Source organism: Dermacentor variabilis, chromosome 3 (assembly GCF_050947875.1).
Source record: "Dermacentor variabilis isolate Ectoservices chromosome 3, ASM5094787v1, whole genome shotgun sequence".
NCBI lineage: Eukaryota > Metazoa > Arthropoda > Arachnida > Ixodida > Ixodidae > Dermacentor > Dermacentor variabilis.
The window spans coordinates 230,680,969-230,699,442 of NC_134570.1; the positions used below are offsets into that span (position 1 = coordinate 230,680,969).

The window sequence follows — 18,474 nt, forward strand, 5'->3', positions numbered from 1 at the left end:
AACGGGTGTTTAAGTGAAGACATTTGAGGGAAGTTTTGTTATAACTTGCTACAACTGTGCTTACCTCATCAGGAAGAAAGTAAGTGCGATTAGCCATGGCAAACTTTCATACACATGGCTATAACGTAATAAGAAGAATTATGTAGGAAGATCACGTGCACTGCGCACTACAATCACTGAATCACCATTGGCTTTCCGCACCAAAATTTTACCATTTCTGTGCCAGACGTACTGGTGCGCATTTTGCTTCGCCCAGTGTTTTGTTTGTTGTAGCAATTGACGGTTATGGTTTGTCAAGTTTTCTAGAATGGAAGCGCTACATTTGCTCTCCTTCAGTTTATGCCTTCTTTCAAACCACAGATCCCTCACTGCTTGCCTTGCGTATCTGACGATAATTCCGGGAATTTTATCAAGTTTGGACGGCAATCTGTGAATAGCATCAATGTCTGTATCGTCAAGCCTGGACACACCGATCACGTCGGCCACAGAGTTCACTTTGCTTAACAGATTTTCATCAGTGGATACCTGAATTCCGTGAAATTCAAGGTTTAGCCTTCTGCCTCGCCACTCAAGGTCGTTAATTTCACTTCGTAGTTTTTCATTTTCGGCTTCTGTTTTCTGTGCTTTTAGTTGAAGGGCTTCCAGTCTCTTTCGCATTTCTTTCGCGTCCTTTTCTTGAGTGACGAGTTGCTGTAGAACTTCGTCATATTTTTCTGACATCAGCTGAACTGATCTTTCTATGTTTGGCACAGTCTCTTTTAGTGGCATCAATTCATCAAGTTTTTCGTTTATGCTAACTAGGATTGACCTTATGTCGGCTGCCTCCTCATTAGCCATCTTTTCATGCAGGTTCTCTCCTTTGCGCTTCATAGTTTTGCACGTTGCGCAAACCCATTACTGTTTCGCTGACTTTTTGTATTGTTTCTCTGTGAGCGCAGCACACGTTCCAAAATGGTATGGGTGGTCACAGTCATCACATAATACAAAACTTTCACCTGACGCGAACGTATCCTTACAGGAAAAGCAGACATCTGTGGTCATCGCACACTTTGATTGCACGAATAAATTACTTAAAAGCACACACACAGCAGGAATATACTATGGCTACAGGAACAAAGTACTTAAAAAGAGCACACACAGCAGGAATATCAGGGTGGCAGCAGCGGCAGCAAACACATGTTTAAAACCAGCGCGAGAGGAAACACCAACCTGCGGTTACAAGAAAGACGTTTCAAGGCGTGCTCTTCGCTGCCCCCGCTGCTGCCCAGTGGTGCGGCGCACGATGATGTCCACTTTATGTAGGTTTCGATGGCCCCTGGTGGCGGTACAGTGATGCAGATTTCAGGAAATACTGTTGCCACACCCCCAACGTAGGCACGTGGATCCGCGGCAAACAGCAGCTGTGACTTGTTTGATGGGCTTATCTGCGGTTACAAGAAAGACGTTTCAAGGCGTGCTCTTCGCTGCCCCCGCTGCTGCCCAGTGGTGCGGCGCACGATGATGTCCACTTTATGTAGGTTTCGATGGCCCCTGGTGGCGGTACAGTGATGCAGATTTCAGGAAATACTGTTGCCACACCCCCAACGTAGGCACGTGGATCCGCGGCAAACAGCAGCTGTGACTTGTTTGATGGGCTTATCTGCGGTTACAAGAAAGACGTTTCAAGGCGTGCTCTTCGCTGCCCCCGCTGCTGCCCAGTGGTGCGGCGCACGATGATGTCCACTTTATGTAGGTTTCGATGGCCCCTGGTGGCGGTACAGTGATGCAGATTTCAGGAAATACTGTTGCCACACCCCCAACGTAGGCACGTGGATCCGCGGCAAACAGCAGCTGTGACTTGTTTGATGGGCTTATCTGCGGTTACAAGAAAGACGTTTCAAGGCGTGCTCTTCGCTGCCCCCGCTGCTGCCCAGTGGTGCGGCGCACGATGATGTCCACTTTATGTAGGTTTCGATGGCCCCTGGTGGCGGTACAGTGATGCAGATTTCAGGAAATACTGTTGCCACACCCCCAACGTAGGCACGTGGATCCGCGGCAAACAGCAGCTGTGACTTGTTTGATGGGCTTATCTGCGGTTACAAGAAAGACGTTTCAAGGCGTGCTCTTCGCTGCCCCCGCTGCTGCCAAGTGGTGCGGCGCACGATGATGTCCACTTTATGTAGGTTTCGATGGCCCCTGGTGGCGGTACAGTGATGCAGATTTCAGGAAATACTGTTGCCACACCCCCAACGTAGGCACGTGGATCCGCGGCAAACAGCAGCTGTGACTTGTTTGATGGGCTTATCTGCGGTTACAAGAAAGACGTTTCAAGGCGTGCTCTTCGCTGCCCCCGCTGCTGCCAAGTCATTCAGTCAATCATTCATAATTCGCAAATCGTGCAGCAGCAGCTGCAAAAAGCCATGACCAGAGAAAGTGGTTGTGTCTCATACAAGAGTGTTCTAGCTTAACGTGATGTGTTACTGCAATGCGTGGTATGTTAGGCCCATTGTGTACAAGCGTCTTAAACCCCCGAGTACCGCAGCAGGGTACTGTAACCGCCTAACACCACGGCAGTGCCTGAACCAGCGCAGACTGGTCGCTTTGATTCAAATCCACCTTTGCCTCGTGGGGAGCACACGCGCCCATCCTCCCCCGCGTCGTCGCGTCGAGAGCCGGCATAGACAGGGGAGAGGCGCACTATGCCCTCTCCCGATTCTCCCTCGCTCTCGCGACGACCCGCATGCCCTTCTTCCCTGACTCGCGGGCGGGTAATTGACGGGCGAGGAGGACATTCCCCTCGCCCAGGTAAAAAGGTACAAAACAGCGTGACCGGGGGAGACCCTCTCTCTCTGACACCAGCCCCTAACCTGCCGGACTGGAGTACCTGCCACAACCCGTGAGTGACCACGTTTGCCCGACTATCCCAGGCAACGAGGCCAGCCTATTTATTACTATTACAGAGAGGATGTCCCTCTGCCAGTGTTCTTTATTGCCAGTAGCAATAAACATTCTTACAGTTGACGCCGCTGGTTGCCTTATTCGTTCGAACCTGACGTAGCCGCAATTCCCGCACTACGGGTTGGGGAGTAACACAAAGCGACTGCGTGGTGCTAGATCCGGAGTTCGCCTTCAGCCCTAGCCACATGCAGAGTGGAACCCCTACAGCCTCCATCATGACAGCAAGAAATAAACAGTAAAATCACTCTTCATATCTCAGTAAGGACAAAGTGCTGGCCATGCTCTGTTGTGATTATTGTGATCAGCTGTTTGTTTTGACGCTGCTAGGTGTAAAGAGAGGTCACCGAACTAGGAAAGTGTTATTATTTCCACTTTGTAGATGGCATCACAGTATTAGTGTTATTAATGCATTGGCAATGTGGAACACTGTAAAAGTCAAATTCTTTATTGCATACTAGTAGCAGTACTTTTGTAGTAATAAACGGGAAAAAGAGGTAGGAAATTAAGGGCATCGTAAATATTTCCCTCCCCAGTGGACACCTAAACTGTCTCACGGCTGTAAGAATCCACGTAATTCTATGACAGTATGCTAACACGATTGCTCGATACGTTTACCACAGTTCCACGGAAAGACAGCGCATGCGCAGAGGGCCAAAAATATCACGTATCTCCGTAACATATTCCATATAATGCAAAGCTAAACTCTCTAATCTACGTACAGCTATCTGCAAACAGGCCCAACAGCATACAGTCAGATTGTCACTCACATCATGTGTATGGTGCACCAATAACCCTCCGGTGTCTTATTGCTCTTTAACATAGACATGCAACCATTCATCCATTCATTCATTCATATTGTTCACCAGATAGCCCTGGATGGCTACCTCAGCTAAAAGCTGTATAGACAGCTTGACAGAGATCCATGTAGCCATTACAAGGCAGATACAGCAACCAAAGCAAGAAGCAAATGCGAAAACAAGCCAATATACTAATGCAAGAGTGCTGCCAACAGAGTCAGCATCTGTATAAAAATGAGATAAAGCAAGAACGATATGGAACTGAAGCACAAGAAACAGATACAAATATAAGCGACATATATCAAACAACTATCGCAGCATTTTCACAAAAAGTGCTTGCGACTGAGGTTTCGAAGTGTACCGTGTTTGTTTGTATTTATTTAGAATTGAAGGAAGATTGGGTGCTATAGTCTTTGCAGTCTGTACAGAAACGTGATAGGCACTCCGTCCCCATGCTACAAAGAGGCCTATGTTTATCGAAGGCCACTGTTCTTTCTAAAAATGGTGCAAAGATTTAGTCTGAATAATAAAAATACATGTACAATAGAACATGATAGTCATACATGCTTTTTGTGCTAATTGTGTTATATTTTTGAAAAGCGCTCACAGTAGATTCATGATATTCAAGACTGTGAACATACAGAAATTTTCTTTTTTTTTTTTGCATTGTACTATAACTTTTGTATGCTTGATTTAGTTAGCCAAACTACGCTATAGAATTTCATTAATGAAATGAACAGTGCATAATATATTTGAATTTTAATGTTTAAAGGAAGAAACCCAGGGCACCACAACATTGCACCACTGACTGATGACATTACACAGCTGAGAAATATGTGAATCCCATGTAAAATATGAAGTATATGTTACAACGAGCAATGTATGTTTCTATACTGTTTCAATTTCATAATCGCCACTTCTAATGACATGTTCTGTTCTCACTGCTTTGTTTCTGGTTTGAACAAGCATAACTTTTGTTTTTAAAGGATTTATTTTAAGCGAGTTCAACAATGACCAGTAAACAAGTTTATCAAGTATCTGGTTACGTTCAATTGCAAGTTGTTCGTGTCAGGACCAAAAAGAGGCATGGTACAAACATCTGCGTATATGACGAACTTTACAGTTGAATCAATGTAAAGTTTCAATGTTTACGATACTATTTATGTAAACATTAAACAGAAGAGGTGCCAACATGCTTCCTTGTGGTACACCTATTGCTACTGGTAACAAAGGAGAAGAAAGGGGGTTTGTTGTGAAAGGTGGGATTGTTATCCACCTGCGGCAAGTTGCTTTTTCACCCACTGTCATTCCATTAATACGTCGTTTCTTTATTTCATTTATTAAGCACAAGTAATTTTCCCCTATGTTGTTCTTGGTGTCAGTGTTTGTTGGCTTCTTATGATATTGGTAACAAAGGTGATTTTTGTGTCCCAATGCATACTCCTGTCAAATAAGTAAGACTGCATTAAAGCTAGAGGTTTACCGTGTAATATGTAAATTGATAACTTATGTGCCAATATTTTATGGTCAAGTAAAGAAAATGCCTCACTGAAAACAATAAATAAGGCTGAAGTTATTAGCCTGTTTTGAATATTTTGTAGGAGATGTTCTTTCATATCTAATAATGCAGTTTCATTTGATCAACCCCTACGAAAACCATACTGTGAATCTGAGAAAAGTTGAACCCCATCAAAAAAATTGTTAAACCAGTAATGTAAGATATTTTTTTCAAAAAATTTAGCAAATATAGGTATGATAGCTATCGGTCGATAAATTTTAGGTACGTTGTTGTATCCATCTTTATACACAGCATACACTCCCGACATTTCATTACGTTGGGGAATTCACCCAATTCTACCAATAGGTCAAATATGTATGCAAGTACAGATACCTATGTATTCAAGAATAGCTTTGATTGGTATAACCTGCAGGTTGTCATTATCCAGAGCTCTCGTATTCTTTAGTGACATAAAAGTCCTATAAATTTCTATTTCAGCCATGGGATGAAGGAACATACTTTAAGTACAGATATTGACCAAGCCACTGTGAACAAGTGGTTATCTAGCAGAAGCATTATGGCCAACCAAATTCTTCTTAGAAAATTCTGTAAAAACCTCAGTACAGTCAAACCTCGATATATTGAACAGTGCTCCGATCGCAAAAAGTTTGATATAGCCAGAGTTTGATATAGAACATCATGTAAAAAACACGCCAAAAACTTCTGCAAATCAACAATGAACCAAGGGCAATGATGCGATGAACCGAACAACGATGCGCGGTTGTGCACCACGCATTGTTGTTCAGAGCGTGTGTTCAGCTATCTAGTCCGCGCCGACATCGTCGGCTGGGAGGGCACGGTTGATTGCGCTGCACGCAATTAGCCTAGGCAACGCCTCCTCTAACTACAGGAGGCGTTGGCCTAGGCCGCGCCGACTTCGTTTGCCGTGCGAAGTCAACACGGCCTAGGCCAATTGCATGCAGCGAAAACAAACGTCGGCTTTTCGAACGAGTACAAGATAGCGCCCCTGGTCAGGGGTGCCAGAGTTTGATATGACCACATTACGTCCGACCCCGTTCAAAATAAAAAATTAAAAATGCATGCAATTTTCCAGCTGATATACGCAAATAATTCGACCTATCCGTGTTTGACATATTGGGGTTTGACTGTGCAGTAAACCTTCCTTATAATGAAGTTGAAGGGGGTCATAATTACTTCGTTATAACCAATTAGTTCGTTATAGCCATTATCCATTTCCATCCACAATAAGCAAGCAAGAGAGGATGTACCCACCACCAAATCTCACAGCAGCCCGCCACAAAAGAAAAGAAAACAGCCATCGCACAGAAAAAAACAAGCAAAAAAAAGGAACACCAAGGAATCGATACTTTATTCATGCCAAATGGCCCATCACTGATGGATGAATAGCACACCAGGTTGCGGCTCACTTCACAGAAAAAAAGGCCTTGATAGATTTTTGCCCTGTCTTCTTCAGGCGAATGATGGCTTTCGAGTCCATTGTCGCCGTCATCATGAGTGCCAACGAAGCGGCGCAGTAGGTCTGCTGCATTCAGCATTTGTGTGGGCGCCGGTACGTTACGTTCAATATTAAGCTCCAGGCTGTCGTCAACACATTCATCACTGTCGTCATTAGGCACCCCTGTCATCATGCGCACAATTTCCGCCTCCGTTAGCTTTTCGGTCGTCGCCGCATAAGCTTTGGCACTGACGTACATGAAGAAGGTGTCCCAGTCGGGCACAATGCCGGCGCCAAAGTGGGCATCCCACGACGCTAGGGCTTGTTCGTCCATGGCACCCTACCCTCACCTCCCCCCCCTCCCCCCCCCATTGGTGGCAGCACTGATATCTGCGCTGTAACCGCCACTGCTGACGCCAAATGAGGCATGCCGGAAGGAAGTGGTGATCATGCTTGCCGGCACAGCCATCCAAGCAGCCTGTACCATCTCGATCGCTATGTACAAGTCGATCGTGGACTCGCACTTCATGCTCATATTGAGCAGAATATGGTCGATCACACGCTTGCAATAGCCCGATTTAAAGTTCATGGTAACTCCTTGGTCGAGGGGTTGCATAACTGCAGTGTAGTTTGGTGGCAAGACGCATAGCTCAATGTTCTTGAGCATAACGGCAGTGTGCTGGGCCGCACTCCCGCAGCCATTGTGCAAAAATTTATCTCCTCATCCAAGCCTACACACAGCTCACTTGGAGCTTTCGTTCGCCTTAAGAGCATTGTGGTGACATACCTTTGCCAACCGCGAAGGTCGGCACCTTTTCCGACCCATCCATGTTGGCACAAAGCAACATGGTTACGTGAACCTTGCTCTGCTTACCACCCTAACAGCGTTCACCTTTGAGGGCCAAGGTTCTTTGCTGCAGCATCTGATAGAGCAGGGCGGTCTCATCCGCGTTGAATAAATCTTTGGCACTGTATTTTTCTAGCAGCTATCTAACATTTGTCTCCACCCACGCCACTGCAGCTTCGCGGTCGACAGGCAGCGCTTCCCCGCTTACAGCCCTGCCAACGATGTTGTGGTGCTCCTTGAAATGCTGCAGCCAGCCGACATTTGCCACAAAATCGTCGTGCCCCACGATGCACACAAAGTCCCTCACTTTGCGCTGCAACAGTGCCCCACTCACAGGAGTGCCGCTTGCTCTAGCGTCCAAAAACCACTTGAAGTCCCCCTTCTCTATAGCTTCAAAAGCAGGGGCTCGCAGCTTCTTTGCTGCTCAACATCGTCAACAGCGTGCTCAACGCTATGCCAAAATCTTCGGCCACATTTATCTTCTTCACACTGGACTCAACGGCTTTCAGCATAGCCACCTTCTGCTCGATTGATATCGTTTTGCGCTTGCGTTTGCCATTGCCGTCGTCCATCTCCTTTCTGGTGGTGGGAACTCGCACGAACGAACCGACAGAAACAAAATTATCCTTGATGCGCACACAGACGACAAGCAACAACAAAACCACAGTCGGCGCCGCCCCCCAGCACACAGCAGAAGAGCAGGCGGGTCCACCAGTAAATGCTCTTTGTGGAAAAGAAGAAAAATTGCCATGATTACGTTACTGCCTAATGCGAAAGTTGAGTGCAGCTCTTGAGCTGTTTCCACTTTTCGATATATTGAGGCAAAGAATTTGTGCAAGACATGTACCTACAGTTACAGACAACTTTTTATTCTTCACACCATATTCCTTCTTCAAGAAACACTTCACTCCCAGTTCTTGATTGTCATGAAGGAAGCTGTGTGGTCGAAGAAACAGATGGATATATGCTCAACTTGCTGAACCAATGCCTGGTTCAGCATAGCACACCTCTGGATTCTGGCGGCGAGGGCGCTGGGCCTCTGCTTGGGCAGCTCGTTTAGTAGCAGCGGCAGACGAAAGACTTCCACTGCTTGCCTTGCTCATGGCTCCGAAAGAACTGGCTGTGAATAAGCTATTTATGTAGGCAGACAGATCATTTATAATATAAACCGTCTGTGAGCATCGGACAATCCATCTTGTGCGGACCATTTCGCACCAGCCACTACAAGCATAGCTTGGTGCAAATGCCTCATTTATCGGGAGGTCGTGGGAGGCAGCGTGTAGGCACATAGGAACTTAGGCGGTAAAGAGATGGCAACGACTGACTGACGCCACTGACGCTGAATTCAACTGAAGGTGGCTCTGCATTTCGGCTTGGGAAGCACGCACCGTGATCCGCTGACACCGAGCCACCGCTTTGACAACCAGAGAAAACCATGTGTTCTGGCGCGGTCGTCGCCATGGAGGAGAGAGGGGGAGAAGAGGTACATGCAGTGGCGAACGGTGGCTGTGCATTTCGGCTTGGGCAGCAGTACATCATCAAGATCAGCTGCCACCGAGCTGGTGTCTGATTGCTGCTGCGCAGGGGTGGCACTGGAGGAGGAGCGAAGAGCGCAAGGCCGTTCTCAGGAGATGGCGCCAGGAGCGTGCGCGGCTTGAGCAGTGCGCTGACCCCGGCTACGGAGCCGGTGACGGCGTGGGTTGCCGCGAGAGGCAAAAATGGGCGCCAAAGAGCTGCGGTCTAAACAAAGGTTTGTAACAACCACTGCGAGGAAATTTTAGCTTTGTTAAAATGAGGTTTTCAATACATGGGCATCTATTGGAATTTCAAGGGGAATCACGATTGCTTCGTTATATCCGTTAGCTCATTATATCCCATTTCATTGTAAAGGGGTTTTGCTGTATATACTCTGTTTTCATGCATTAGTTGCTCAGGAAATGCATTTCTGCTTTCATGACCTAAAGCTATATTTACTACACTCTAGGCAGCCGCAGCAGCAGAGGAGTGCTTATCAGGAATATCAGTAAAAATATTATCGTAGTCAGGGGCAGATTATCCAGGGTTCAAGGGGTTAAAATAAACGGGGCTCTCTGGGCTTAGGGGGCCTGCCTAATGCCTAAGGCTTCGATCAATGATAACTGACAGCCGCCTCAGCGATTTGTCATTGCTGTGCGTGGAGGCGGAGATTCTTAGGAGGGTCAATGTTGATCTCATCAACAAACTGTCCCAGGAAAAGGCACGAAAATGCCTGTACAAATATACATATCTTTCTTTCTTTTCTTAAAGGATGAATGAAAAAACATGTCAATACCTATACATGCCCTATTTCAACGTTGAATTTCTGCGAAACGCATAACCTATTTTTACATTTTCCTGAAGTAGAAATTTTTTTTAAATGTAAATTCTACAATTTAATAGCAGAAAATGCGTCTGCAGTATGAATGTGTTTCCTGCTCTTATAAAAGCGGATATTGCCTGCAAAGATGTAAATTTATTACCTGTGTTTAAAAGTGAACGATCTGTGCATAAATGAAAATGTGTATGATTGTTTATTCGAGTGTTATTAAAAACATTGACCCTTCTTTCAGCATGAACCAACTAGCTCGACAAATCTTAATGCTGTCTATGTCTGTTTGTCTCATAATGTAGTTCAATTCCAATGGCAATCTCTCACGTGCTCTGCGAGAAAGTAGATGCCCAGGCAATGTTCATAAACACTCTGGAGATCATTCGAGTAAATACGGCATGTGTTCTTTGTAGCGAATTCTAGAAAGCGTCAAGTCTCAAGAATGATGAGAGGGTAAGGCGGGAGGGGGCAAGGGAGGGGTCCCCCTTGCTTTTTTTGAACCGGGCCCTCAGCGCTGTTAATCCGGCCCTGATCGTAGTAAATCGCCTTAGTTCTATGAAGCTCAGCATTGAACCTCTCATCAAGTCCTTTAAATTTCTTCAATACAGCAGGACATCTTATCTGTAGGAAAGTATGGTGTGTAAAAAATGTTGTAGACACACAGTGCCACTTACTCGAGCACTTGCTCTGCAATGATGTCCATTAGGGTGAGCCGTGGCCGCACCATGTAGATCACATGTTGGGCTGTGGTGCTCATGGGACGCTGAGTTGACAAGTGGAACATCTGGGTCACCTGGTGGTCCTGCACACACAGCCAACAGAGTTGGGAAGTCTGCTACCGACACTAAAATCTCGGCCTTCTAGGCTTTGATGCCTTCAAAGCTAAAGAATGTGAAGTGCATGCCAAACATAGTCCTGTTCAATTAATGTAACACAATGTTTGCATATAACTCTTCACTTTACCCTTATATTGAAGCTGCCAGCTCCACAATCACAGTATAGGGCTTCAATTCCTTGAACATACAACAAATAATTACACTATCTTTTACTGTGGTCAATTAGATACATGTGCCAAAAGGAGTGCAGCTGCATGTTAAGCAGGGTGCCAGCTTAGATAATGAAAATTGGAGATAGTGGTCATGTAGTATCACGAACCGCTGATGTGAAAGTCAGTCAACCGAGTGCTCGCAAGCCACACCATGATCACATTGACAAAAGCGGAGTGCATCAGGTACTTGGCAATAGCAAATTAGAAGGAGAGAATGGCACTCCACATTATCGCAACCCTCACATTATCACAAGCCTCACGTTGAAGCACGCACCTGTTCTGACAAGCAAGCTGCATGTGTCTCTTACCGTCCTGCTCATAGGAATGTCAAAGTTCATCGGTGTCTGATCAGCATTTCCATTACATGAGCAGATAAACTTTATGTCCCGCAGCAGGCGTATAAGTCAAGTTAAGGCTCATCACACACATAACCAAGGCTGGCAGAAAAGTGAACCACAGACACGCTAATTCGGCACTACGCCCGACTATGACCACTATGCGGATCAAGTGCTGGCCGCCACTTCACAGACTCTCCCGTACGCCACACCCGGCCGCGCATCCCACATGCGCAGGATGCGTGGCGGGATGCCAAGTGGACATGCGGCAGGATGTTACTATTAGGTGAGCGTAAAGTATGTAAACTGTGTATGCTGCAGAGAGCCAGCTGTGTTTTTTTCTTTCTCTAATCTGCAAAGTGCCTTTATGCCAACAGTAGCAGAAAGGTTGCATTAAGCATAAGTGCATTTGCTTTAAACCCATGTGCAAGAGTCAAAGATTGTAGTCTCTCCGAAAAACTTCAGCACGGCCATTCGATCATGGGACTGCACAGTAGCAAACTTGGGGGTACGTTCATTATGCGAGCAAAACTAAATTAAAATTTTTCACGACTAATTTGGGGGTGTATTCATTACGTGAGTGCATCCATTACGTGAGTAAACACTGTATTTGTGCATGAAAGCATGCATGGGGCGACACTGAGGAGAATCCTGGGCCGACCATTGAGGACATGTTTCAAATGCTTTTAGAAGGGCAGCAGGCTATCAAGGCAGACATTGCTGACCTGAAAGCTCAACTTCAGATAACGAAAAGCACAGTGACCAGCCTTGGTGGACATTTGAATGACATCGAAACAAAGGTAAATGTCACAGCTTGTCCCCCGTTCGCCACTGGCCCGAAGTCGTCGACGGGGTATACAAGCCGGTTGGTCATTCTGTACTCAAACGAAAACAGCGAATGCGTCAGAGTCGAAAGACAGAAAAACAAATATTTATAGTAGAATGACAACGGCACACAATTTAAACGAAACACACACACAAAAAAAAAAAACACTGACACACATGCACTTAATCTAGATCAATGATGAATACAAAAGAAATATAAGGAAAAGTATAAGGAAGTATAAGTAAATATAGAAATTAACACTACACAAAACACACTTAATGGCAGTCAATTAAACAGAGCTCAAAAGAAAACAAATGATGGCATATGCATGGCCGGGCAGCAGCAGCAAGTCCATAAAGTGTGGAGTCGATGGCAGAGCTTTCCCGAACAATGCTGGCAAGTCAATCTCGTCGCGGTGGATGCGATTGGTGGGCTGAATTTCCTGGCTAGGTCTGACGTCTTCTCCAGTGCAGGTTGAGCTAACTTTAGGGGAACTACCGTGAGCTTCATTGCAGACATTGGTTTGTTGGCTCTTATGCCAACCAGTAACTCGCAGTTCAGACGCAGCTTGGCGGCCCCGGGAGATACTGGACGGTACTAGCTCCTTGACGTTTCTCAGCAGATTGTAGGCTCAGCTTCTAGACTGCCTAGCTCGGTCTAAAACCTGCATTTAGATAACTTATCCTTTCCGTAGTTCCCTATGTTGGGGAACAGCAGATATTGGTGACAATCCAATCAAGTTCACCCAATCGGATCCTGGCTCCTCCCAAGGTTTTGGCCGCACCCCTTTTCATTAGGGGTGAGGGAACAGGTGATTCCCTCCTGCATTTAGAGGTTGTGCACTCGTATTGCCTCACACACGCACACCCTTGAGTTGGTGGCGGGCCTCTATTGTTGGTTCACAAACACAGGAAAAACGACGACAGCAGGCCATATGGCGCTGTTGGCACACATACACTGTCACCAATTCGTGCACATGGGATTGTACAGAGACACCACATACACTGTCAGCACTTTGGGGACACAGGATTGCACAGACACACCGCATATTTTGGAGTATTCGTACCCCCGCCTTCTTAGTAAGCTTCTCAATGTACGTGCGGGGCAGAGTATACACAGGGGTTCCTACAATAAGCCATCGGGGCGTCATGGTCATGCCTTCGACACAGGGATTCCTACTCAAAGCTGTTGGGGTGACATGGCCGTGCCGACAATAAAAAGACAATAATCTCTAAACCTGCCTTCGACTTCTTTCAGCCACTTGCCCGAGTGGCCGGCAATACTCATCTTGCTCACTGGTCCCTATTTCCACAACTTTTTGGCACTCGTTGATCGGTGTTTCGCCGAATCAAATAATGCCACACCGTGACAGTAAACAAAATAAAAACTAAAGCAAGTGAAACAGAGCATTCGAGTGCAAGGGTAGACTTGCTGGAAGACACTCTTAAACTGTGACATGGAAAACAGGTTGCTTTAAAAGATTGCAGCCAAAGGTTGAATGCTGTTGTTTTTTGGCATCTACAAAAGAGAAAATGAAACAGAACTGGATCTGTGGAATAAAGTTGTAATTAAAGTGTTCAAGGGCAAACTGGGCTTGATCCGTTCTTCAGTCGCAAGAATTCATAGAATTGTGACATCTTCGAAGAATAGATCAATTATGCCATTCTTTCAGGACTACTTTGAAAAGCAATCGGCAATGTGAAATGTCAAGAAGTTGAAAGGAAGCAGCATTTCTGTTAAATACAATGACAGCACAGTCACACAGTGCAGGTGCAAACTCTGGGACAGCGCACAAGAAGAAAAAGATGGTGGTAAAAAGGTTCAGCTTGTGCATGATAAACTTGGAACAGATGACCAATTTCTTGCTTGGAACGACGTAGCACACTGCAGGCATGGAGATCCCAAGGAATAGCAATGCACAACCACAAAGCCAGTAATTAAAATCCCACCAACTGCACTCGTTATCTCTTAACGCAAGAAGGATATCAAACAAAACGGATAAGCTTGAAACCCTCCTGTTGTTGCATTATCCACACGTGTGTTACAAAAGAAACATGGTTGCATAATTTGATGGGTGATGATGAGATAGTACTACCAGGTTATAAGTTATACACATCTGACAGGGGATCTTGCGGTGGTAGAGTAGCTATCATTACCAAGTGTGGTGTTGATGCTGTTATCACTGATCAAATTGCCAACCAGGAAAGCTTGTTTTGTGAAAGTGTTGATTTGGCAGGCATCCTTTTTTCTAAGTGCAGTGTACTGGGCTTCTAACTCTGATGATATTCTCTCAATGCTGTAAGAAACCGTCTATGCTTCCTGCTGGTTATCTTCAGCCCATCGACGTCCCACCTGAGCCCTTCTTCCGTGTCGGTTTGGACCTTCTCAGACCCTTTCCTACATCTGCTTCAGGAAACAGAGAGGTTGTGATCGCTGCTGACATGCTATGCAGTGACATGATCACAGGTGACCAGCTATGCTACAGACATGGCAGACTTTCTCCTCCATGACGTCATTTAAGCACACCATGCCCCACATCAAGTGCTGACTGACCGAGGCCATATCTTCCCATCTAAAGTCATTGACGATATCCTACGCTGCTGCTCCATACAGCACAAGACCACCACATCATACCATCTCCAGACAAACAGGCTCAGGCTAACCTAGCGCTTGAATCGGACCTTAACAGACATGATTTCATAGTATTTGTTGGCTGGCCACTGTGATTGGGACCTTGCACTGCCCTGCATTCGCATATAGTAATTCCTTCCTTCACGACACTGCTGGATACTCTCCCTTTTAGCTTTTGCTTGGGCAGGAACCGACATTACTGTTGGACACATTTCTCTCTTCCCCTGCAACTTCGACTAGTGAATATGCACGTGATGCCATTGCCCTGGCTGATTATGTGTGGCGGACAGCCCATAGTAGACTTGCGGCTTCCTAAGACAATCAGAAGCGCCTCTATGACCAGCGACATACGTTTTCCTTCAGGTGCCCTCTTGCTACTGTTCCGTTTTCCAGCAACGCCCTCCGTGTTCCGAGTCCCAGACGTTACCGCCCATCCTTTGCCATGGGTCCTTAGTGGCACCAGGCCAGCATTTCTGCCACTGGAGGCCATGCTACGTGCTATTAGAAGAAGATGATGTCGACCTTTGGATTTCGTCGGGCGTAGTCTCTGGCTGAACTGAGGACGACAACATAGCTTGCTTGGTGTTGGCTGGATTCCATGTTCGCCACTACTTGCTACTTCTTGTAAATACACATTGTAAAAAGTTTTCCTACTCTGCTTCCATGTAACAATATGCTCCAGTTTCAGCTTTATGATGATCTCCAGAGATTACGTGGGAAGAATATAATTGTAACAGGCGATTTCAACTTGCCTGCCATTAACTGGAATAGCTTGAGCTACAGTTACTTGACATCCAACGACACAATACTGACATAATGTTATCCCTTAAGTTCGAGTAGCTTGTAAAAAAAACCTAACTGTGGGAAATCTATCCTAGACTATTTGTTTGTCAGTGAAATGTTCAGCGGAGGAACTGCTCAAGTTGAGGCATGTATTTTTGAGCATAAATTAATTTCCTTTTTCTACATGAAAGCTGGAGAGAAGACACCTGAAATCTTGACATTGATTGCGGTTCGGGATTACAATAAGGCAGATGACGTTTCAATAATAGGCTATTTAGATTTACACCTTGACACCGCTACTAGTGATATTGAAAGTTCTTGGCAACAGTTCCATTGCATCATCCAGTTTTGCAATGATAACTTTGTACCACTAAAAAAGGTTCATAAACGCCGTCTGGAACGTTAGATTACTCGAGACATTATTCATGATAAATGTAAAATTAAGCGACGGAGGAAGCAGTGCAAGAGCAACAGTACAGTTTGAGGAACTAAAACAGCAATTACAGAGAAAAGTCAACGACGCTAGAAACATACTTTTTCGCCATAAACTCGGAGCATTCATTAAAGCTAACCCTAAAAGCTCTGGCATCAGATAAAGGAAACTAGATTGGAAATAACAAGAATAAATGTTAATGGTTCAGTTATAACCAATGCAAGCTCAATTGCAACAAGCTTTAAGAATAATTTTTGGAGTGTTTTTACAAAGTCTGAGGAATATCAATCATAAAAGTCTTCTGACCTGGTATGCGACCTATTGGTCACCAGAGAGGGTGTTGTGACATTGCTACTTAGTCTTGATATGAGGAAGTCTGTTGACTCTGACGGTGTTCCAAATGCTTTTTTGAGGCAGTATGCCGAGCATATAGCTGGGTTTCTAACCCAGATTTCCATTTATCCTTAAAAACAGGACGACTGGCGAATGGCTCATGTAATTCGAATATTTAAGAAGCGTGATTCCTTATCCATTTCAATTGTCAGCCTGTTTCTCTTATGAGAACCTGTTGTAAGTTGTTGGAACATGTCGCTGCATGTTATACACAGTTAAACTTCGATATAACGAAGTAGTTAAAATCGGCAATTTGCTTCATTATATCAAAATTTCGTTGTATCGAAATTCAACCTTTTATGCATGTAAGTACAGTTGCCGATCAATTTTTCTTACACAAAAAAGGTCCACAGAATTTTCTTAATTATCGGGCCATCGAAAAAAGCAAACCTAAATGAGAAAACAAATCATTTTGATAAATTTGGTAGTCAGCGACAAATGAAAGTTTCATGCCACGTCGACGATATCTTCAAGTCGGTGGCACGAATTAAGCGAAGCCAGCCACGCTTTCACATGCACTCCACCCCCGTTGCTGATAACGTCGCCGGCAGTGAGACGACGCTATCTTGAAAAGCGCTGGCACCGGGGAGTGAATACATCTGCCTTTCGCTCCAACGGGTTGCCGAAACTCTAGATTATGCAACCTTCAATATTAAATGCGTGGTAAGACAGCTTACATAACGCCATGCCGTCTCGGCATGCCCTCTCTTTACACACAACGTAGATTACCTCTAAAGCAGGGTGCACGGATGAGTATGCATTTGGCCGTTCTTAAGCCTAGACCACACCTACGCTTGCGAACGCATGCAAGTTCACGTCTACAAGCCTTACGCCTGCTGCGCCTCGTGAGGAATGGTGGTTTGCATCCACAAACATGCACTTTCATGCGCACAACAGCACGCATTCACTGGGCTTACTCATAGACGCCTTGGAAGACGCCCCTTTGTACTTTGTTATTGACAGTGTTCAAAATGCTTTGATATTTATAAACGTAATTGTCATATGTTTAGAGTTGTTAGATCAGCACAAAAAGGAAAGATTAGGCACTTTTCTTGCATGACATAAATCTGCTTCACTGAGAGTTGAATGTACCGCGCCGTAGCTACGTAGCCAGGTGTACCGACACAAAGCAGCCCAAGTGCGCTATAATAAAGAGCAGCTGTTCGGCAGGACCGCGCCGCATTTCGATGAGTGTGAGGCATACCACACCGTCTGCGCATGCGCAGGTGCAAGCTTGTGCGCATCCGCAAACATACGTGTGGTCTCAGCTTTAGGGCCCAACCACACGTGGCTAATCGTGTGTGCCTGGCTACTCGTCACGCGTCTAGAGAGGGGAGATGCGCAGGCATTGCGCAGGTCAGGGAGGTCTTTATCTTGGGCGTCATCTTGACCATACGCGGCGGAAGTGGCAGCTTGTGCACTGACGTCATGTGGCCTGCATGTACACTTCTGGAGGTTCAAAAAGGTTGTTGAAGTTTCAGAATCGTGCGGAGACGCCTGGAGTCGCTGCTGGTATTGTGTCACTAGAGCACAGAGGCTATGGAGCCGATCAACAGCGAAGCACTGATTGCCTGCGTTGAGGCTCGACCTGCGCTTTGGTGGCAGGCGAAACACAAGCACCACAAGAACAAGCACATGATGAGGTGCTTGTGGATTGTCATGCCCAACGCTGCCGTAACAAGCGAGTGCTCGGAATTTTATACAGGCATCATACCGGAGCAGTTTCAATTGCGATCGAGCCCGATCGGGATCAGATTTTATGATCACGATTGCCTGTACTGCGCATTCTGCGTAGACCTTATCGTGATCAAGAAATTTTATCACGCTCGAAAGCCTGTGTGGAACCGGTATAAGCTGCCTCTCTTATCAGCCAACTCGTCGATGTCGAAAATGCGTTTCATCTGTGCAGATGACGTTATCACAGCGCCGCAGAAGTGATGGAAGTCTTTGGGGGATAAATTTCGGCACCTTTTGAAGATACTTCAGAAAGAAAAGAGCTGCGCCGTGGCAGACGACCTTCAGGATGAAGTCATCTGGCTGCTTTTCGACCAGATGATGTTCCTGCGCTACACAATGGAGTGTAGATTTTGAAGTTTCTATTTTAGCTGGTGTGTTAAAAATG

The 18,474-nt window shown here is 45.7% G+C and overlaps 1 protein-coding gene across 10 annotated transcripts in view; it reads right to left on the reverse strand.

Annotated features, from left to right (window-relative positions):
• car (vacuolar protein sorting-associated protein 33A) overlaps nt 1-18,474 on the reverse strand; it is a 240,063-nt gene that overhangs the window by 203,526 nt on the left and 18,063 nt on the right. For all 10 annotated transcript variants that reach the window (XR_012826926.1, XM_075686939.1, XM_075686940.1 and 7 more), the window contains one exon: nt 10,578-10,705. Coding sequence is in view for 9 of the 10 variants with exons in the window: in XM_075686939.1 (XP_075543054.1) it covers nt 10,578-10,705 (128 nt within the window). In the remaining variant the exon portion in view is untranslated. The remainder of the gene's footprint in view (nt 1-10,577; nt 10,706-18,474) is intronic.